The 23,575-nt window shown below is 40.1% G+C and overlaps 1 protein-coding gene and 1 pseudogene across 4 annotated transcripts in view; both read left to right on the top strand.

Annotated features, from left to right (window-relative positions):
- Positions 1 to 834: 834 nt before the first annotated feature.
- Positions 835 to 23,575, top strand: part of MTHFS (methenyltetrahydrofolate synthetase) — a 56,101-nt gene continuing 33,360 nt past the window's right edge. The window contains exons 1-2 of one of the 3 annotated variants that reach the window (XM_012801942.2): positions 835 to 1,038; positions 8,968 to 9,229. In XM_012801942.2, coding sequence (XP_012657396.1) covers positions 922 to 1,038; positions 8,968 to 9,229 — 379 coding nt within the window. In that variant the 5' untranslated portion in view covers positions 835 to 921. Of the gene's footprint in view, positions 1,039 to 1,112; positions 1,203 to 1,408; positions 1,465 to 8,967; positions 9,230 to 23,575 lie in introns of those variants that run through there. The other 2 variants (XM_023509962.1, XM_023509961.1) reach the window with 2 other exon arrangements.
- Positions 12,351 to 18,652, top strand: LOC100948479 (annotated as a pseudogene). The gene has a single exon (XR_001161041.2). The product of XR_001161041.2 is annotated as a heat shock cognate 71 kDa protein pseudogene (transcript).

Genomic DNA, 23,575 nt, shown 5'->3' with positions numbered 1-23,575 from the left:
CCGAGCCTCACCATCTGTTTTTGAAAAGCTTTTACAGTAGCGGGAAGCACCAGTTATTCTACAGTGACAATACTGTTCGACTCTGGGCCAATAATAAACAGAGCACATCCCGATCTAGGACCACTCCTTGCATTAATGACCTACCCAGCCCAACACCAATGAACCCACCAAAACTTAAAGTGAGGAATGTCCTGAGCAGAAAATAGGAGTCTTTCCCCTTTAGCAGGAGCCCAGTTCCCAACTAAGCATGACCTTACCGTGATTTGCTGCTGCACATTACCGTCAAAAGTAGAACGCGTATTAAGATGATAGTCTTCTAAGACTGTAATGGAGCGGAAAAATTTCCATCACCTAGTGACCTGGAAGCACCCAACATTCTGGGCACTACCTTTCTGTTACCACTGCCTACAGTATTTAGTACAGAAACATGCTGTGCAGGTTTGTAGCTCAGGAGCAAGGGGCGGCGCCATATAGCACAGGTGTGCAGTTGAGCACAAAATCTAGGTTGTGTGATGTTCTCACAAGGAGAGACCGCTCAAAACGTATCTCCCTATCCCGTGGTTAAGAGAGCACGACTTACATGGCCTGCCTTTCTCTTTGTTCCAAGCCCGTAGGGCAGGCGACCTATCGGTGAGGACGATGGGCTGCCTTAGTAAGACCCATTCGGACCCAGACGGCGGTACAGCGCTACTCGCTCCCACCTGCTGCGGGAGGGGCGGGACCAGCCCGCCGAGGCCGCGGGAAGGCGGGCCCGAGGGCCGGGGGCGTGGTGGGGCGTGGCGTGCCGCGGGCTCCACGAGCTGGAAGCTGGGGGTAGTCTCGGTTGGGCCTGACCCTCCCTCACCCAGGTCGGCCAATCGGCAGGCAGCGGCCAGGGGCCGGGGCGAGGCCGAGGGCAGGATCGGACTCTGCTCGGGCGAGATGGCAGCGGCAGCTGTGAGGGGCGCCAAGCAGAGCCTGCGGGCTGAGCTGAAGCAGCGTCTGCGGGCCATAAGCACCGAGGAGCGGCTCCGCCAGTCACATCTACTAACCCAGAAGGTGCGAGACCGCCGGTAGCTGAAACCACAGCTGACCGACGCTAGTTGAATTCCCTGCGGCTTGGGATTGAGAATCCGCGCAGGCGCAGGGCTAGGCCCCCAGCGCGCGCTCGTCTTTCTTGTCCGCGCGCAGGTCTCCCCGGCGCGAGTACGTCCCCCATCCCGGTGCGTAGGTCTCCCCGGCGCGCGCACGTCCCCCCTCCCGGCGCGCAGGTCTTCCCGGCGCGCGCACGTCCCCCCTCCCGGCGCGCAGGTCTTCCCGGCGCGCGCACGTCCCCCGCTCTCTGCGCACGTGCCGTCGTGCTGCTCTTTGGCACTACGGAGGGGGGCGGTGACCAGAGTTATCGCGCGGAGGAGGGAGTGTGCGGGAGGGCTTGACCGACTTCGCCATGTGGTGTTTGAGTGCTCTGCCGTGGTAATAATGGAGGTACTGAGGGGAGAGCAGGATGAGGACAGAAAGTTCTGGTAGGGGAGGTGGGTGGGACGCCTGAGCGCCAGAGTTCTCTCACTGAGTCCCAGGAGTGACAGTTCTTTTATATCAGTAAAATGACCAGAGAAAAATGCAGTTAAAATTCAGGCGAGGTAACCCCAAAGAGGTGTGGCGGTGCCAGAGGACAGAAGACAAACGTGGAGGGCTGGGGCAGTGTCTCGGGAGCTTCAGGGCCTGGCATTTTCCATGCACAGAGTAGGTGAGCATTAAATGCTTTTCTGAATTAAGTGAAAAAATGATTGCCATATACAGGCTTCTCCAGGATGTAGGAAGCAGAAGGGGAAAATAGGGTGATGAGTGAAGCTCCCGGTTTGTTGAAGACCTCGGTTTTGTCTTGCTAAGTATTTCCAGCCAATGTAATATCATTTTCTGTATCAATAAAATAGCAGCTACAGCCTATCGTGAAGGCTTGTTCTAAAGATGTTTTGGGGGGGGGACCAACTTTTGTTGGAAACCAGAGGAAAAAGATTCTATGTCACAATATTAGTAATTCTAAGTAAGACTAACGATCTGCCAGTATCCACTGGTATCTGGAGGTACCAGTGGATGTTGGGACACTTGTCCGTTGCATTAGACACACCATGTAACTTAAAATTATTCTTCGCTATTCTATTATACATTAATTTCTCAAATTTAGGCTGTTATGGGTTACAAGAATAAAGCAAATACACTGATTTCACCCCTCTGTATCTAAACAAGATGCATTTTTTTTTGAAACAGTCTGATTTTGTTATCCTCCGTAGAGTGCCGTGTTGCATCACAGCTCCCAGCAACCTCAAATTCTTGGGCTCAAGCGATTCTCTTGCCTCAGCCTCCCAAGTACCTGGGGCTACAGATGACCTAACAACATCTGGCTATTTTTAGAAATGACTTTTCGCTCTGGCTCAGGCTTGTCTCGAACCTGTCAGCTCAGCCAGTCTACCCACCTCAGCCTCCCAAGTGCTGAGATTACAGGGTGAGCCACCGTGCCTGGCCTAAAATGTATTTGTTTGTTTCTTTGTTTTTTTATTTTTTAGGTGAAGGGAAGGATAGGGTGGGGAAACATGAGCAGGGATATTTAGGCAACAGAGAGCAGAATATGTTTTGACATGGGATTTGGAACTACTGGATATGGATTTAGTATGGTTCCATTTGTTTTGTTTTTTTTTTCAGAGATAGGATCTCTTGTCACCTAGGCTGGAGTGACAGTGATGGGATTGCTCACTGCAACTTCTTTCTTCGGGTGGTTCTCTTGCCTCAACCTCAGGTAGCTGGGATTACAGGCATCTACCATGTCCCACTAATTTTTTTCATTAAAAAAATAATTTGTAGATACAGGGTCTTGCTATGTTGCCCAGGCTGGTCTTGAAATCCTGGCTCAAGTGGTCTTCTCGCCTCAGCCTCCCAAAGTGCTGGGATAACAGGTGTAAGCCACCACAATGACCTCCATTGTTTTTTAGTTGTGTATGGCTTTAGGCAAGTCTCTATTTTTCTGAACCTCTCCTTCCTTATCTATAGAAAGGATAATATCCTGGTAGGCCTATTGTGAGAATTAAAGAGATGTGTAAAGGAATGTATTCAGTGCTTTACATATTTTTGATATGTCCTTAAGGAGTAGTATATCAGCAGCATTTGGATGAGTTGTGATAAGAAAAAATATGTGGAGACCAGTAGGAGGCTGTTGTGATAATTCAGGTGAGAGGTAATAAACATGCAAAAGAGCATAAGCAGTGAAGATAAGGGGAAAAAAGAGGGGAATAAGGAGATTGTGCAGTGAGAATTAGCAGGATTTGGTAAGTGATTGGATAGAGATTGAGAACATTTGAATGGAAGGGGAGTCACCTGTAATTCCAAAGTTTAGAGCTTGGGATAACGTTTAGCATTGTTGGCATTAAGGAATGTAGGATTGAAACTGATTTTGGAGGAGCATGGGGAAAAAAAGATGAATACAGTTCAAATCCTTTGTCCATAGAAAATTAGAATTCATAAACTCCAGGAAGGAATAGTGATTACATAGAGGCAGAATTGCTGACCTCCATAGAATGTCAATGACAGCTGCCATCGAAGGAGGAGAGAGAAAAATTGGAATGATTTTCCTCAATAATAACTACAGTTTTATCCCACACAAACAAATACATACCCACAAGTTGTATGTTTTACAACTCTTACCACATACAGTATATTTTAATATTTTAGAATTCATTTAAAAATGTTGATTGTAACTCACCTCTGATTTTATGACCAATAGATCATGATCCAAAACGCCAGTATACTATCACTAGAACAGTGATTTGCCATAGTGAATGCTCAGTAAAGACAATAAATGATGTCTTTCATTAAAAAAGCATATTCTTATTGGCACAGTACCTTTTTGTAACTTAGAAATTTGTTAGACAAGTAATGTAAGGTACAGAAATTAAACTTTATGCTATATCTTGACTCCCTAATAATTAAGATGAGTGAATTAGTGCCCCTTAGTTTTTCTATTTCATCTACCAGTTGCTGATACCTGTATTTTATACTTGTGTAGTCAAGTCTTATAATTTTTAAACTCTGTTCTGTAACTGTAATGAGTCTGTCTGAGCAGTGTTTGTAGCCGATTCCTAAATTTGAATTCCAAGAAAATGGTATTTCAATTTTTTGGTTACATCAGTAGTACATATTGTAGAACAAGTTGTATGATTATGTAAGAAAGGATATATAATTTTATGCCACCACATACACGTGGCTAGGAGCTTTTGATTATCCCCGTTTTTCTTTTTTGGCAAAACAAAAGAGAAAAAGTATGCCTTTACCTTATCAATAGGTTCTTTTTGATTTTGTTAAATTTACTTTCTTTTTAAGAGCACTTCAGCCCCCTGTCCCATGTATTCTGATTGGCATACTCTGAGTTAGGGCAGTGATGTCAGTCAGTGTCTTCCTCTTTCTTAGATTCTTCTCCCCTCAACCCCCATCTTTTTAGAGTATATTTCAATTTATTTTCTTTTTAGAAAATATCTGTGAGGGTGGGTAAAATTTTTTTTTTTTTTTTTAGAGATAATGTCTTACTGTGTTGCCCTCGGTAGAGTGCCATGGCATCACAGCTCAAGCAACCTCTAGCTCTTGGGTTTAGGGGATTCTCTTGCCTCAGCCTCCTGAGTAGCTGGGACTGTAGGCACCCACCACAGTACCCAGTTATTTTTTGTTGCAGTTTGGTTGGGGCTGGGTTGGAACCTGCCACCCTCAGTATATGGGTCTGGCGCCCTACTCACTGAGCCACAGGTGCTGCCCCAAGGGTAGGTAAACTTTTAAATGAATTATACAATAGAAAATATTTTATCCTCATATTTGATTGATAGCTTCAATTTCAAATTATTTTTTCTTGTTCTTCTTAGTACCCATATCCCTCGTTCAATATGGCGAATGATGTTTTTATTTATCTATTAGTATGTCTTTGATTATTTCTTTTCCTTTGTGCCTTTCTGGAATTATTGTTAATTAGTAAAAATCCTTGATTGATCTTCTGTGTATCTTAACTTTTTTCCCTCATTTTCCCTATTTTTGTTTGTTTCCCCTACTCTAAGGCTTTCTCCTAATTTTTTAAAATTTTTCTAATCACAGTTTTAATTTCTAAGGATTATTTCTTAATCCTCTGATTGCTTCCTTTCTGTAGCACTCTAATATTTGCTAGGTGCAATTATCTTCTTGAGTTATCTGAGAAAATGAATTTCAAAACAGTTCTCCGGCTCAGCATCTGTAGCTCAAGTGGCTAAGGCACCAGCCACATACACTGGAGCTGGCAGGTTCAAATCTAGCCCAGGCCTGCCAAACAACAATGACAACTATAACCAAAAAACAGCCAGTTCTCTGATTATCTCAGTTTCTGTGTTCCTGCTGGGTCATCTTTTTCTCTGCTCTTGCTTTTTTTAACCCTTCTATGATAAACTCCCAGTTATTTGGAACTCAAGCAACCAGTGCATGACCTGCCCCCCCAGCCCCAAAATCAGAATTTAAGCTTGGTGTGCAGTGTGGTTAATAAGCTGACGCTTCCCACAACATTCCTGAGGCTTCCATGTGTTTTCTGTAACAATTTTAAGTGTTAAAGTATGTTACTTAAAGTTAAAAAAATATGGTAGTTGAGAGGTTAAGGTCCTAAAGATGAAAGATTATTCCGAGGCAAGAAATGAAAGGAAAACGGAGTCCTAGTTCTTTGTGGTCAATGTGGTTTTTATTCCACCTGGGTGCAGGTGGGGTGAAATCCCTGACTGAGAAAGAATTCCACACCTGGGCTATGGCAGATGGGCATTTAAAGGGTCAGAGGGGCAGGGATTGGTACATTCATTACTTCCTGGGTGGGACATGCCCTTAATTCTTCTTGGACAGGTCAGTTCTACCTGGGAAGGTCAACCCATAGCTTAGCAGCTAGGGCACCACCCATATACACTGGGGCTGGCCAGTTTGAAGCTGGCCAGCCCTCCAAACAACAATGACAACAACAACAACAACAACAAAATAGCTGGGTGTTGCGGCAGGTGCCTGTAGTACCAGCAACTTAGGAGGCTGAGGCAAGAGAATCACTTAAGCCCAAGAGTTTAAGGTTGCTGTGAGCTGTGATGTCAGGCACTCTACCCAGGGTGACACAATGAGACTGTCTCAACAAAAAAAAAAAAAGGAAAGTGTGTTGACTACCATTTAACTAAAATTGTATTGTACACTGCATTTCCAAAGCTGTTTTATATAATATGGTAAAACTGTGTTACAGTGAGTGAATTTTGCCTTTGTGTTAATTTGCTTTTAATTAGTGTATTTTAATATTAATGTCAAGTTAATACAGAGTTTATGGTGTGGTCTGGTTAGGGGGGTATAGAATTAGGCCTATTTTTAATAGTAACTCTCAAGCAACCAGAAACTACATTTAGTTGGAATATATCAATCTCCATTGTTCCAGATAATGGGGAGATTACTCTATGTTGTATTTTGGCTTTCCAAAATATTTGATGATACTTTATTGTCTACACATAATTATGAATGAAGGCATGGTAACTAGTGGGGGTTTTCTCTGCCTTTAATAGACGCTTTGAGATTCCAAGGGAGGAATGGATTCTGCCTCCTCTGTATCCTTGTTCTCTGAGGATGGTCTTCTGATCTTTTATCTATAAATACTGTCTGATCCAGTCTCTGTCTTACATAAATTAGTCAATTCTCTGTTGTCTTGTTCTCAGTGCTATAATTGATTTTCTTTTTTTGGGTAAATGAGATTTGTGGAAGGAAGATGTCCCGTCCTGCGGGACACGGTTATTCGTGGGGCGAGGGGGACCCAGCCTGAAAGAGAAATGGGCGAGAGAAAGAGGAAGCGAGACCAAGCAGATTTCTTGTCAAGGTCTGATTTAATGGAGGTAACAGGTCAGTTTTTAAGCACTCAGAGAAGACAAGGGGTGGGGTAGAGGAATGCGGGAGGTAGAGCTTGCATCAATCTCCTGCTGGGAATGTAAACGATGTGTCTGAAACATTTTATGGCTTCTCTGGGAAGAACAGCTCCTTGTCTGATAAGGGAAAAGCAGCTCCTTATCTGATAAAGGTTAGCATACTTCAGACGGTGGGGATGGGCGGCCATCTGGCGTCATTTGGCTCCTGACAGGAAGATAATGTGTATGTACAGTCTCACACTGAATTTTAATAGATGTTTATTACTGCTTATTCAGCTCTTGATTTTCTCTGTTCTGCTTTAAGGAGCGCAAAAAAGACACTTCACTTTCTTATATAATACCTGAGTACCAAAAGCCCTAGGCCTTGCCCACTTCAGGTCTTATAACAGCTTTGTAACTTTAGAAAGCAGAAGTTAACTTCCTTAGCATTGATTTGATGTGCTGTATCTCCATGACTTCTGTGTTTCCCTTTTTTTTTTTAAATTTCTTATAGCATAACTGTGTACATTAATGCAATCATGGGGTACAGTGTGCTGTTTTCATATACATTTTGAAATACTCTCATCAAACTGGTCAACATAACCTTCATGTCATTTTCTTAGTTATTGAGTTAAAATGTTCATACTCTGCTTTTAGAAAGAGTCACTTGTACCCTTGTAAGATAAACCATAGAGGTGACCCCACCAATCACCCTCTCTTTCCCCATCCACCCCCCTCGCCTACCCCTCCCACCCCCTTCCCATATTCTAAGGCTATAATTAGGTTATGACATTCCTATAAAAGCTATGAATTAGTTTCAAAGTAGGGCTGTGTACATTGGATGCTTTTTCTTTCATTCTTGAGATACTTTGCTAAGAAGAACATTTTCTAATTCCATCCATATAAACAGGAAGGAGGTAAAGTCTCCATCTTTCTTTAGGGCTGCATAGTATTCCATGGTGTACATGTACCACAATTTATTGATTCATTCGTGGGTCGATGTGCATTTGGGCTTCTTCCATGACCTAGCAATTATGAATTGGGCTGCAGTGAACATTCTGATACAAATATCTTTGTTGTAATTCGATTTTTGGTCTTCTGGATATATACTTAATAAAGGAATTGCAGGATCAAATAGTGTTTCCCTTTTTATTAGGAATAACTTGACTTTCTGTACCTGTATCTTTCTGCCAGTGACTATATTTATGAGCTGATTTGCAGTATTTTTTTGTTTTTTGTTCTTAGAGAATAGGGAAGAACAGAAAAGGTAGGGGGGAAAAAAAGCTAAGGACTAACTTTTGAGTCTGGATAAATCATGAGAGTGTTAACTTTTCTATGGTAAGCAGAGCTCCGTCTCCTGCTGCCTGGGGAATAATTCAGCTGAAATAGTTTCTTTCACCAGAATTCCCTGCCCCCTCCATCTTTGTGACCCTTTTAAATGTTCATCTAAACAGAAGAATTTTAGGAAAAAGGATGGGTGATGATAGAGCTAAGAGGCTAAGAGAAAGGTATATTCTCTGCCTCAGGGAGTTTATGGAGTGGTTAGGGATGCTACATTTAGGGCTCATGTAATAATTAGTGATTGACTCATAGCAATACATAATTGTTAGGTTGTGTATTAACTTTAAATGTAGTAGGGGTTCTGCACAAGTTAGGAAAAGTTAGGGCTTGAGTTGAGTTTTAAATGGGTAGAATTTAGGAGGAGAAAAGCCTGACAATCTAAGGTGTGGAGAAGTTTGTGGGAGCAAAGGTTCAGAGATAAAGCAAAGAGGCAAGTAAGATGACTGAAGACTACTAAAATGAGTCGGTGGGATCAAGCCTGGAATTCTCAAGATAACTGGTCCCCACCACGATTTTATAATGAGTGGGCCTGCCAGAGATGGCTGAAGGCATCAGAGAAGTCAGTATGGTTCTGAGCTAAAAGGTAGGCTTCAGGATTCAGCACTTTTTTTTTTTTTTTTTTGATAGTTAAAGAAGTTGGAGAAGATTGACAGAGAAAAGAGAACTGCTAAGGGGAGTTCCTCATTGTTTAAAAGTGTAATCTTGGAAAATTTAATTGCCACCATTTTCCATTTAGGTGATTACCCACAGTCACTATCAAAAGTCCAAAAGAATTTCCATCTTTCTGAGCATGCAAGATGAAATTGAGACAGAAGAGATTATCAGGGACATTTTCCAACAAGGCAAAACCTGCTTTATCCCTCGGTACCAGTTCCACAGCAATCACATGGATATGGTGAAATTAGCATCACCTGAAGAAATTTCTTCACTTCCCAAAACATCCTGGAATATTCATCAGCCTGGTGAGGGTGATGTTCGGGAGGAGGCCTTGTCCACAGGTGAGTGTTCTGGTATTAGAATTGACATCTGAGGATGTTATTAGACTGATAAGTTGTTAGATCTCTGATCCACTTGTTAAGTTTGGTTCAGTAGGAGTAGTGTTTCCTACAGGGATGAATTTGAATTTCACTTACATTCTAAGACACCCATATTTTGTCAGCTGTGTATAAACCATAATAGTAAGGTATCATGGTGTTGTTGACTTCTCACACTCTTGCCATGACCTTGTGAGTTGAGTTATACATTTTTCCTAAGTAATTTAATTATTTTCAGTATTGTCAATTTTGGTCTGTGTGCTAATGAGTGTACTATTATTAATGGCAGTGAGCGTTTGTATCTCTAGTTCACATCTGACAATTGCCCTCTGGATATTATTGTTTAGATGTTAAGTGTACATCTCATATGCAAAATAATTCCAAACCGAATTGGTGTCCCCTCAACCCCAACTACCCTGTGTTTATCTCAGTGCGTGGACCACTAGCCTATTGACCATGGTAGAAATCTTCAGGTCATCCTGGGCTCTTTTCTTTCTCTCACGGCCATGTGCAGTCTCTTGCCGAGTCTTGATGATTTTACTTATTGCATATTTATTGCATATGTCTATTTGTCTCCAACTCACTGCTACTACTGCAGTCCACGCTGCCATCTCTTCTTGCCTGCTCACCATAGTGGCCTCCTGACTGTTCTTCCTGTCCATGTCTTGCATCTTTTTTCCCCCCTCAATCCGTTATGTTATGGTAATTGAAACATGATTTCTAAATCGTGTGCTCTTCAGGGATATCCACTTGCCCTTCAATTGAAATAAACATTCCTTCACAAGGCTCTTCCTGATCCTGGTTCTCCTCCTTTCCACCCACCTGCTTCATCGTCTAAGTTCCAGCTACTCTGAATATGTTTCCCAATTCTGTTTTACTCTTTCTACTACTTGATCTTTATACATGCTATTTTGTAGCCAACAGATGCTTGGGAGATTTTATCATTATCAAGAAGTCAAAGAGGGGAAAGTAAAATGAACTAAGGGTTCCTTTTTTAATATAATATATCAAACCTGTGTTTGGAGAAGGTTGACCAATACACCTCTGAGAGGTGTATTTTTTACTAAGACTTAAGTGTTTGCAAAGAAGCCTCAGCACAACTTTCTGCCCTTTCCAATTTAACACCATGACCAGAAAGCCCAGTTTCTGCCCTTTCCAATTTAACACCATGACCTGTAACATCAATATGACTGCTGGCTGTGGCAGCACATATACTAAAATCAGTATGATGGAGTGGGAAGGGGTAGGGTCAAGGAATCATAGTAGTAGAGGGAGTGTCTACTTTGCCACTTTCACTTCTCTTGTAGTATCCAATCCTGGGCTCCAGTGGAGTTTAGGCACCAGAAGTACATTCAGAGCTACCTCCTTCATGTTCTGCTTCAGTAGACCAGACAAATGTCAGCATTATAGAACACTTTCCTATCTAAAAGGGGAAAGATTGTAAGCATTTTAAGATGAGACAGTGCATATAGAGTATTTTGGGGAGTAGCCTAGGCTTATTGATAAGGAAAGACAGGAAATTGTAGACTCTGACATTGTTCAAATTTAATGCACGTACTTCTCCAGAATTACAGGCTTAAGGCCTTGGACACTTTCCTTGTTCCAGCTGGCTGTATGCCAACAGCTCCTCTGATGCTTGTCTCTGTAGCAGGCCTGGTAATTGAAATTCTGCCTGGTCTCCTCCAATAATCAGTTCCTCTAGAGCAGTGATTTTCAATTGGTATACCACAGCACACTGGTGTGCCATGAGAGGTGTGCCACAATAATTTTTAAAGATCATTAATTAAATTATTTTCAAAAGAAGTTCAAAGCACAGTGAATATTCTTTTTTTTTTTTTTGAGACGGAGCCTCAAACTATCCCCCTGGGCAGAGTGCCATGGCATCACGCTCACAGCAATCTCTAACTCCTGGGCTCAAGCGAGTCTCCTGCCTCAGCCTCCCAAGTAGCTGGGACTACAGGCGCCCGCCACAACGCCTGGCCATTTATTGATTGCAGCCATCATTGTTGTTTGGCGGGCCTGGGCTGGGGATTCGAACCCGCCACCTTAGGTGTATGTGGCTGGTGCCTTAGCCGCTTGAGCCACAGGCGCCAAGCCCACAGTGAATATTCTAAACTGCTAATGCAAGTAGAAATCCACAGTGCAGAGTGTGATGCTAGTCTGTTTGTGTGATAACAAACACCAGAGACTGCCCACTCAAACATTTCCATCAGCAACAGCACAGGGCTTTGGCCCCTTAGACTTTTTTTTTTAACTCTTTTTGATCAACATAATTTAATTGTGCTGGGGAAATTTGTGGGTTCCAGTGTGCCGTGAGATAAAAAAATGGTTGCAAAACACTGCTATAGAGGCAGCCCATTCCTTTAGAAATAGCTCTGCCTGTTTCAGAATATCTTCCTTAGGTTGGGCTAAAATGTGTCACTTTGAACTTCTGTGGCGTTTGTTCTGGTTCTATTCAAGTACAGCAGTGGGAAGAGTAAGGAAGAAGCACGATCTTTCTTAGTCGCACTTCCTGGTTAGGATAAACTCAGTTCAAGTAAATGTACAAGCTGTTCAATAAATGGAAACTATTATTAATTTTAAGCAAGAAAAGCAGAATTATTCATTATAAGATAAACTCATTGTTAGCCAAGTATTTAACATTTTGATAATTTTTCAGCAGATATTTTCAAATACCTTTTTTGTATCTGGAAAGATAAGATCCTGACTTAAAGGGACTCTCACCTGCCTGGGGAGACAGAAAATGTATGTAAAAAGAATATTTCAACCTGTAGGATATGTCAAATGTAAATCTCAAATGAAAAGATACTGAATATTAAAAACAGAAATTTAGGGGCTGGTTCTTTTGATTGTTCATTTTTATTTCTTTCATAGTATTTATTCCTGCTACAGTTGTGGTGCCAGTGGCTTTTTCCCTCATGTGTAAATGCTTGTGATCTGGGTTGCAAAGTAATCGGGGATTATACCCCTAGTTTCTCAGAACTTTAGTCTAAGGGGCCAAAGCCCTGTGCTGTTGCTGATGGAAATGTTTGAGTGGGCAGTCTCTGGTGTTTGTTACTGCACAAACAGAGTAGCATCACACTCTGCACTGTGGATTTCTACTTGGATCAGCAGTTTAGAATGTGGCAATTTCAGTACTGAAGTGTAAATCTAGCTTCACAGTGTTTGGGATAAACTGATCAGATCTCAGATTGTCCTTGGTGTAGCCTTTGAAGTCTGTTTATCTTTCTGGTTTGCTTACGTTATCACAGCTTAGAAAAGAATGAGTTTTGATGTCCTCAGCTGCAATTATAAGCTCCTAAGTAAAAATTTCAGATGGGCTATTCATATATTATGTGTACAGCAAAGAGACAAATTGGTAGATGAAACAGAGGGTCTATTTCTTTCCTAAATTTATCCTCAAAGTGAGGGCTGCTTGGGTAGTTAGATTAGCCAGAAACCTTTCTATTGCATATATGTAATCGGATTCAGTTTGGCTTAAACAAAAATGGGATTTTATTGGCTCAGAGACTGAAAAGTCCACAAAAGGGCTAATTTAGATATGGTTGGATCAGTGTCATCAGAAGGTGGCCTATCTTTGCCTTTTGACTCTGCTTCCATCTACACGTATGCTGGCTTCCTTTTCTGTTGCCATGTGGTAGCCCAGGGCAGCTTTGTGTTCCATGATATGCTTATACCCAGCAGTCCTAGAAAAAAAGTCTATTTTCTAACAGTCTCAATAAAATGCTGGTCCTGACTCTTTGACCCAAGTGGCCACCCTAAAATTAGTTATTATGGTCAAGGATATAAAAGGCTGACCTATGCAGGCCTGGGTCTTAATGTTTTCATCCTTGACCCATTCTCTGACCAGGAAGAAAGGATATGCTGACTGACTTAGATGCAGCCACATGTCTGCCTCTGCAGCCCTCTGCCGCCCTACTCCAACCACTGAGCTGAGAGTAGGGCGGGAGTGATTCATCACAGGAAAAATAGATGCTGTTTCCAGAACAAGGGGGAACAGACTCTTAGAATGAAAAATCAAATTCATCTATGCTGTCAATCATTTTTGAAAATTCATAGAATATAACAGGCTCATGAAAAAGTCATGACTTTGTCAGTGCTGATTTTTAATTTCTGATCTTTTTGGAGGCTTTTGGATTTATATCTATGTGTGGATACATGAGATATAGCTTAAAAAATGATCATAATGAAGATTTTCTTGTTTTCTACCAAAACATTTTAAAGTAATTGAATGGGGCACTTCTAAGGATAGAGTCCATAACCCTGCCAGGTTGTTCATGGTCAGTACCTTTGGAAGAGTTATGATTGGTTCACTATAAATAATTCACATTGACCTCATTTCTTTACTAAGATTGCATAGCATTTGTAAGAACACATTAAGGTAGTGGGTATGGATTTCATCAAGGCATTTGATGGAGTCATGATATCCTTGAGGGTAGGCTGAAGAAATTTAGATTGTTCAGAAAATATTTTTTGGGCACCTTGTCTGTGCGAAATGATGGGTATAGAGTAGGAAATGGCATGGACCTGGTCCCCAGCATTGTGGAGTTAATGAGCCCATTGCCTTCCCAGAGGCAGGTTTGTGCTGGCAGGCTATAGAGCTTTCTCCTTAGTGCTGTCCACTTTGGCTTTTTATTGAATGTTTACCTTTTTGCAGCTTTTGTTGAACAGTTAGATGTCCCACTGTTTTTTTATCTCAATATGACTAAATTATTCTTATCATTCTCTTTGTGTTTTTCACATTTCTGTTATTAGCCACTTTGTGAGCATAAAGTTATCCTTGCCTCTTTTCTACCCATCCAGTCATCAAGTATAACCTTGGTTTTTCTTTGTAATGTTTTATCAGCTGTCTTTCTCTAATTCCAGTTTGGGGGCAGTCTTTTGTCTATGATTATGATTCTTTGTATTTGTGCCTTTGGTGTTCATCACAGGAATTTTGGGTGACCTCACTGTCTGGACAACTGAGATGTCCTCTCCTGAATTAGGCACTTGTGGGACGTACAGCAAACCCTTATAGTCCTCATCCTCCTTTCATCTTCCTTATTTTCCAATGGGATAACTGCAGCCCAGGAGGTGAGGTGACTTCCCTAAGGATAGGTAGGCAGTTAATGATGACACGAGGTCACCCAGCTCTGTTTTCCACTCCAGTGCTCTTCGAAGTGCTGTTTCTTAACATTCGTTAAGATTGCTTTAACCCCCAGATTTTCTTTCTTTCTTCTGACCGTATACTGCATTAAAACCATTATTCATGGAACAGGTATTCTTGGTAATTGTATTCATGGGAACATTGTCATATTTTCCCAAGGAAGAATTTGTACTGAGTCACATATATCTAAAAGTACACTGGGTTGTGAAGTTCAGCTTTTCTTTTTTTTCTCCCAATTGTTTTGTATTCAACTGAATACACAAGAAGAATAGCTACTGCTTCATTTATAACAGGGCCTTTCATTTGAATGGTAAAGTGTACCCATGATAGGCTTCCTTGGATCTTTTCCAGAATTGTCTATTTTATCTTTTACAGCAGCAACTTTAGAAGATATCCTCATTACGGAGAGTGGTAATTTACTTCTTGTTAACTCCCAGCCTATTAAGATTAAAAGATACTTCCTTAGGGGTTATGGCCTGTTCTTGCCAAGATGGGTTATGTTGCTAAATGTTCTACTCAAGCATAATGATTCATTGACTGTACTATTGAACACTTAAGTATCTTTAAAAGGACTAACCCAGGTGACTTAAAACTCTCTATGCACGTGACTTTAGGTGTTTAAACTACTTTTCCAATTCAATTTTTATTTTATTACCTTTAATCGAGACATTAAAATGTCTACTAGGTTTATGTATGTTTCTGTATATGTTCAATTCAGAGAAAGGGCAGAAATTTTAAGGGGAGTTGGAATTAGAGAAATGAAGTTGTTTTTAAGTTTATCCTTCTTACCCATAAATCACAGGTAGGATGGTTAAAAGCCGTGTGTAAACCACAGGTGAGTGTGCCGTGAGGGAGTGTGCTTTTTAGTCTGCATTGCCTATACTCCTCATCAGCAAGTTCTCTGTTGTTCTTTGTATGTCTCTGTCTCTCTGTGTCAGTCCCTATGTATGTGTCTGTCTCTCTCTTTCCACAAGAGTTAAGAAGCAGTCTGTGGTTCAGGAAACTTGTAAACTCCAGACTGGAAATAGCCGTTATCACCTTCATCTGTTCGGTGAGCAAGAACTATGGGAATCTAATTCTCTGAATCCCTTCAGCAGTGAAGATACCCCTTTAAACTTCTTCCTTAAAGTATTCTGAAAGGCCCAAAACTGGGATGTTACTTCATGAAGATAGATCTTGTGGTTTTCACTTTTGAGAGGTAAAATGAGTCATAATATGCTCTTTCTTTCCAGAAAAGGTGAGTTTTCTCCATTGAAAAATCACTGATTGTGCTAGCAAATGAAATTTTGCCTTTGCCTCTAATGACTCTGGCAAAACATTGTGGTTGAATTCTCTGTCATAGGTGATTGCAGAGACCTCCTAACAGGCCACCTTTCTTCAGACACTTGTCAGTCTCAGATTCCTGCCAAAGTGGCCTTAGGACTCCACTAAATCATATTACTCCACCACTTGAAAATTCTGCCTTCACTGCCAGATTCTGTGGCAAGGCTCAAGGAAGAGGGAAAGATATCCCTCCCTCTTCTCATTTCGGGAAGATGTCTTTGCCCTTACTCTTTCAGTTTCCTCAGCCTGAAATGTCCATCTTCTTTCTCTGCCTGTTGGAATTGTAATCATCATGTAAGGCCCTGCTTAAATGTTTTCTCCTCCAGAAGTCTTAGAATCTTAGTCAGATTTAAACACTTCTTCCTTTGGATTTCTTCTGGTGTTGTGATATGTTGGTACGCTTTGTGTTATTGGACTTTTTTCATACATCTACTTAACAGAGAAGCACTTTACATGTTAGAGCACTTTATAAAAGGGTAGAAAGTTATTCTCTCTTTGTGTAATTTTCACCTGGCAGTCCTTCCGCCCCTCAGAGGGTCACATACGTAGTCTTAAAGTATTTTTCTTAGTGTGTTTTGGCGCAACACAGTACACAAATGCACATGAAGTACCACCTTTTTCTTCACTAAATTAAATGTCCTTTTAAAAGTACGCAGCTATTGAATGCGGTGGCAGCTCTTAGGTCTTCTGTGTGTCTTATGTAATCTGTGCTGGCTCTACGAGTAAGCAACCATGTCTAAGGGACCTGCGGTTGGTATTGATCTTGGCACCACCTACTCTTGTGTGGCTGTCTTCCAGCATGGAAAAGTAGAGATAATTGTTAATGATCAGGGAAACCGAACCACTCCAAGTTATGTTGCCTTTACTGACAGCGAACGATTGATTGGTGATGCTGTGAAAAATCAAGTTGCAATGAACCCCATGAACACAGTTTTTGATGCCAAGCATCTGATTGGACGCAGGTTTGATGATGCTGTTGTCCAGTCTGATACGAAGCATTGGCCTTTCATGGTGGTGAATGATGCAGGCAGGCCCAAGGTCCAAGTAGAATACAAAAGAGAGACAAAAAGTTTCTATCCAGAGGAGGTGTCATCCATGGTTCTGACAAAGATGAAGGAAATTGCAGAAGCCTATCTGGGAAAGACTGTTACCAATACTGTGGTCACAGTACCAGCTTACTTCAATGATTCTCAGCATCAGGCTACCAAAGATGCTGGAACTATTGCTGGTCTCAATGTTCTTAGGATTATAAATGAGCTAACTGCTGCTGCTATTGCTTATGGCTTAGACAGAAAGGTTGGAGCTGAAAGAAATGTGCTAATCTTTGACCTTGGTGGTGGCACTTTTGATGTGTCAATCCTCACTATTGAGGATGGAATCTTTGAGGTCAAATCTACAGCTGGAGATACTCACTTGGGTGGTGAAGACTTTGGCAACCGAGTGGTCAACCATTTTATTGCTGAGTTTAAGCGCAAACATAAGAAGGACATCAGTGAGAATAAAAGAGCTGTCCGTTGCCTCCATACTGCTTGCGAACGTGCTAAGCGTACTCTATCTTCCAGCACCCAGGCCAGTATTGAGATTGATTCCCTTTATGAAGGAATCGACTTCTATACCTCCATTACCTGTGCCCGATTTGAAGAATTGAATGCTGATCTGTTCCATGGCACCCTGGACCCTGTAGAGAAAGCCCTTCGAGATGCCAAACTAGACAAGTCACAGATTCATGACGTTGTCCTGGTTGGTGGTTCTACCCGTATCCCCAAGATTAAGAAGCTTCTCCAAGACTTCTTCAATGGAAAAGAACTGAATAAGAGCATCAGCCCTGATGAGGCTGTTGCTTATGGTGCAACTGTCTAGGCAGCCATCTTATCTGGTGACAAATCCAAGAATGTTCAGGATTTGCTACTATTGGATGTCACTCCTCTTTCTCTGGGTATTGAGACTGCTGGTGGAGTTATGACTGTGCTCATTAAGCGCAATGCTACTATTCCTACCAAGTAGACACAGACCTTCATTACCTACTCTGACAACCAGCCGGCTGTGCTCATCCAGGTTTATGAAGGTGAGCGTGCCATGACCAAGGATAACAACTTGCTTGGCAAGTTTGAACTTACAGGCATACCTCCTGCTCCCCGTGGTGTTCCTCAGATTGAAGTCACTTTTGATATTGATGCCAATGGCATTCTCACTGTCTCTGCTGTGGATAAGAGTACAGGAAAAGAAAATAAGATTACCATCACTAACGACAAGGGACATTTGAACAAGGAAGACATTGAATGTATGGTCCAGGAAGCTGAGAAGTACAAGGCTGAAGATGAGAAGCAGAGGGACGAAGTTTCATCAAAAAATTCACTTGAGTCCTATGCATTCAGCATGAAAGCAGCTGTTAAAGATGAGAAACTTCAAGGCAAGATCAATGATGAGGACAAACAGAAGATTCTTGACAAGTGTAATGAAATTATCAACTGGCTTGATAAGAACCAGACTGCAGAGAAGGAAGAATTTGAACATCAGCAGAAGGAGCTGGAGAAAGTCTGCAACCCCATCATTACCAAGTTGTACCAGAGTGCAGGCGGAATGCCAGGGGGCATGCCAGGAGGAATGTCTGGGGGCTTTCCTGGTGGTGGTGCTCCTCCTTCTGGTGGTGCTTCCTCTGGCCCCACCATTGAAGAGGTTGATTAAGCCAACCCAAGTGTAGATGTAGCATTGTTCCACAGAGTAAAACATTGAAGGATCCAAATTTGTAGCAAATTATGTGGCATATTTAAAGTTGGGCTGCTATAGTGAATTACTGGGCATTTTCAATACTTGAATATGGAACATGTGCACAGGGGAAGGAAGTAACATTGCACTTTAAAAGCACTGTATTGTAAGTGGAAAATGCAATGTCTTAAATAAAGCTGTATTTAAAATTGAAAAAAAAAGTACACAGCTAGCTGTATGATGAGTAAATGACTGATAGAAACTACAAAGAAATGCAAATGTAATGATCCATTAATGTTTATTTTTTATGCTGATTATTATCTACAAAATCGATTTATATTGATTAATTATCCATAAGTAAGCAGAACAAGCTAATTATTATTAGATGAAGTAGACAGCAAGCTATGTGATTAGAATTTATAAGAAAAACAAGAAAAAAATCTTTCTAACTGCGCATATTGTTTGTTTTGGTTAAGGCAGTGAAATCCACTGTAAAAGTTTAAGTGTTCTTTAGGAGTGACACTGGAAGCCAGAATCACTGTAAGTCTTGGATGAATTAGTTTATTGGATTGTCTAAACCAGTTATTTTCAAACTTTAAGCTATGACTCAGCAGTGGTTTTTAAATTCAATTTAGTAGCGTTAAAAATAAATGAGAAAGAAATTTTAGTAAGAGGTTTGTGTGTTTTGAGGGCTGTCTGCACAGTATCCAGCCCACCTTTGGTGCTGCAGAAAGGCCTCTGCTTCTCAAAAGAGCACGTACCTTTTAGTGCTGGTCAGGGCACAGGAAGTAGTGGAGAAACAGGGCACACTTTCTTCAGGTGTTCATTTTGCTTAAACATTTTGACAAAAACAAACACACAAATAAAAGCCCACATTATTTTCATAACAACACTGTTATGAAACAGAACTGTAATACATAGTAGAAAATAAAGAAAATTCATGAATTTTAAAGATAAAAATTTAAAGGTAAAACACAAAGTATTAAAAACCACTTGGGGTCTGTGGGCAGGTCTGCAGATAGAACTTCCTGGGATTCCAGTTACCTTAGTGAGAAGTATGGGAAGTACTGGTTATTACGTAGAATTTCAAAAGCATGATATATGTGTGTGTGGGGGGATTTTTTGTGTTAAAATTTTTTAAATATGCTATTTTAATTTTTCTCTTGATTTTTCTTTCTTTCTGTCTTTTGTTTTGAGATGGAGGGGTCTCACTATTTTGGCCAGGCTGGTCTCAAACTCCTGTGCTCACGAGATCCTTCTGCCTCCCAAGTAGCTGGGATTATAGGCATGTGCCAGGATACCCAGCCCTCTGTTGATTTTTAAGCTATGTTTTAAATTGTTTTAGTGGTTGTTGGAGGGATTCCATCTTTAATTTAGTACAGTCTGCTTCAGATTAATATTCATCTAATTCCAGTTAAATATGGCACGTTTGCTTCATAGAGTTTCATCCCCCCTCCCATTTGTGTTATTGATGTCATATAAATTATATCTCTATGGACTGTAAATTCAACAAAAAATATTATAATTATTGGTTTAAGAAATCTTATGTTTTGAAAAGGAATTAAGAAATGAGATAAAAGTGTAATCTTGTTTTTTAACTTTCCTCTCTGTTCTCTCCTGTGAGTTGAGTCACCCTCTGGTGTCATGTCTCTCAGTCAGAAGGACTTTCCCTAGGATTTCTTAGACATGTCTGCTAGTAACACATTCTCTTAGTGTTTATCTTGGAATGTCTTTTATTTTGTCTATTTCTTTTTCAAAAGAAAAGTTTTGGTAAATATGAAACTTTAGTTGACATTATTTTTTTTCCTTTTAACATTTTCAATGTTATTCTTATGTCTTCTCGCCTCTGTTGTTTTTGATGAGATGTCAGGTGGTCATTGTATTTTTTATCTCTCTGTTTATGATTTTTATTTTTCTCTTTCAGCAGTTTGACTATGACGTGTGTAGATGTGGATTTCTTTGGTTTTGTCCTTTGTGGGGTTTATTGAGATATCCTTGGTTCTATAGATTAATGTTCAAATATGAGAAGTCCTCAGCCATTATTTTGTAAAATCTTTTTGTGCCATAGTCTTTCTTCCTCTGGGACTCCTATTCCATGTGTAATGTATTGGTATTCCTGATGTTGTCCCATAAGTCTCTGAGGCTCTGTTCATTACTGTTTAGTTTTTTCCTCTCATTTTTATGTTGGATTAATTTCTGTTGATCTGTACACTTCTTTTTTCTTACGTCATCTCAAATCTGTTGTTCAGTCCATCGTGTGCATTTTTAACTTCAGAAGTTGGAGTTGTCAACTGTAGAGTTTGATAAGTTTTAAAAAGTTTTTGTTTCTCCTTTGTTAGTCTCTATTTGTTGATCATTGCCCTCATATATTTCTTTAATTTTAAGGACATTAGTTTTCTTTAGTTTTTGAATAGAATGTTCTTTAATTCTTTGTTCATATTCATAATAGCTGCTTTGAAAGCTTTGCTAAATTAAATATGTTGGCCGACTTAGATTTCATATCTATTGACTGCTTTTTCTTTCTGGAAAAAAAGGTCACATTTTCCTGTTTCTTTTCATGCCTTACATTTTTTGTTGTTTTTGTCGAAATCTTCTTGATAATGCATCATTGTATCTCTGTAGTCTGATATATATATATTTTTTTGAGACAGAGCCTCAAGCTGTCCCCCTGGGTAGAGTGCCATGGCATCACAGCTCATAGCAACCTCCAACTCCTGGGCTTAAGCGAGTCTCCTGCCTCAGCCTCCCAAGTAGCTGGGACCACAGGTGCTCGCCACACTGCCCCCGGCCATTTTTTTGGTTGCAGCCATCATTGTTGTTTGGCGGGCCCGGGCTGGGGATTCGAACCCACCACCTTAGGTGTATGTGGCTGGCGCCCCAGCCGCTTGAGCCACAGGCGCTGAGCCTGTAGTCTGATATTTTTAAAGTTTTATTTATTTTTTTCTCTTTTCATGCCTTACAATTTTTTTTTTTGTTGTTGAAATCTTCTTGATAATACATCATTGTATATCTGTAGTCCGATATTTTTAAAGTTTTATTTGTTTTCTATTTTTGTAACTAGCTTGCATTTAGCCTATGGAATCTGTCTCCCTGTGATGGAGGCTGCAGGTATCTGTGCTTTGTTTCTGTGTGCTTAGTTTTATTTTTTTAGACTGCCTTCCTCTGCTCTTGTGTCTACATAGCTTAGTGGTTAGTCAGTAATTGTCTCTTTAAACCTTTTGCACAATTTTAATTGAGTTATTTGTATTTTTTTTTGTTGTGCTGAGTTCTTTATATGTCCTGTATTTTAAATTCCTTGTTAGATTCTTTGGCGAATTGTAAATATTTCTCCCATTCTGTGAGGTGTCTTTTTACATTCCTGATGGTATCCTTCGAAGCAAAAAGTTTTTAATTGTGATGAAGTACAGTTTGTCTATTTTTTCTTTTGTTATTTGTGCTTTTGGTATTGTATCTAAGAAATCATTGCCCAGTACAATGTCATAACTGTGTCTTATGGTTTTTTCTAAGAGTTTTATAGTTTTAGCTCTTACATTTAGGTCTTTGTGTATTTCGAGTGAATTTTTGAATTTGATGTGAGGTGAGGTGGGTTCTGACTCATTCTTTTGCATATGGTTATCTGTTTATCTCAGCACTGTTTGTTGAAAAGACTATTTTTTTCTCCATTGCATTGTCATGGAATCCTGTCTCTCCCTTGTTTTAGAGGGACAGTTTTGCTGACTGTGATTCTTGGTTGGCAGCCTTTTTCATTCAGCATTTTGAGTATGTTATATCACTGTCTTCTGGTCTCCATGGCTTCTGATGAGAATTCAGTTGTGACTCTTACTTATGATATCTATCATGTCATGATTCATTTGTTACTGTTAAGATTCTTTATCTTTTTCTTTTGACAGTTTGACTATGATGTGAATGTTTTTGAGTCTATCTTATTTGGAGTTAGTTGAGCTTCTTGGAATTCATATTAAGGTCTTCCACTAATTTGGGCAAGTTCTTGGCCATTATTTCTTCAAATATTCTTTTTCCTCTTTTTCTTTTCTTCTGTGACTTCTATTATATGTATGCTGTACAAACTGATGGTGTCATACAGATTCACTGAGACTTTGTCCATTTTTCTTTGTGCCTTTTTCTTTATGTTCCTCAGGTAAGATTATTTCAATTTATGTATCTTCAGTTTAGTGATTCTTTTCTTCTGTTGGTTTAAATCTGCTCTCACGCACCTCTAGTAAACTTTAAATTTTGATTTATATTTTTTAAATCACAAAGTATCTATTTGGTGATAGTGATTCTTTTTTTGTTAACACATTAACTACCAAGTCTGAAGCATATATACCTCATATATCTCTTGACCTATATTTATCTAATAAAACACTGTGGCCCCAAGGAAAAAAATTTTTCTAGTGTGGCAGAGTATTTAAACATTTTTATGTCTTTGTTGATGTTACCCATTTGGTGAGACATTATTCTCATGCTTCCTTTTAATTTTCAAAAGTGGTTTCCTTTAGTTCTTTGAACACATTTGTAAAAGCTGATTTAAAGTTTTTGGCCGGTAAGTTTCGTGTCTGAGATTCCTTTGGGATAGTTTCTATTAACTACATTTTTCTTTGTATGTATGGGCCTAAGTACATTTGTGTTGCTATAACCACATAACACACATTGGTTAAATTATAAAGAACAGAAATTTATTTCCTCTCAGTGCTAGAGTCTGAGAAGTCTAACATTAAGGTACCAGCAGGTTCATTATCTGGTGAGGATCTCGTCTCTGTTTCCAAGATTGTTCCTTGAATGCTGTATCCTTTAGAAGGAAAAAACTTTGTGTCCTCACATGGCAAAAGGTGGAAAGGCAAAAGAACACACTTCCTCCATCAAGCCCTATTATAAAGGCCCTAAACCATCCATGACTCCCAAAGACTACACCTTCCAAAGTGGTTGTATTGGGGATTAAATTTCAACATATATTTTATTTTATTTGCTATTTTTTAAAATTAAATCATAGCTGTGCACATTAATGCAATCATGGGGTACAGTGTGCTGGTTTTATGTACAATTTGAAATGTTTTCATCAAACTGGTTAATATAGCCTTCACAGCATTTTCTTAGTTATTATGTTAAGACATTCATATTCTACACCTAGTAAATTT

Source organism: Otolemur garnettii, unplaced genomic scaffold (assembly GCF_000181295.1).
Source record: "Otolemur garnettii isolate 467f Iridium unplaced genomic scaffold, OtoGar3 scaffold00011, whole genome shotgun sequence".
Taxonomy (NCBI): Eukaryota; Metazoa; Chordata; class Mammalia; order Primates; family Galagidae; genus Otolemur; species Otolemur garnettii.
This window is presented reverse-complemented; position numbering and strand designations above follow the sequence as displayed.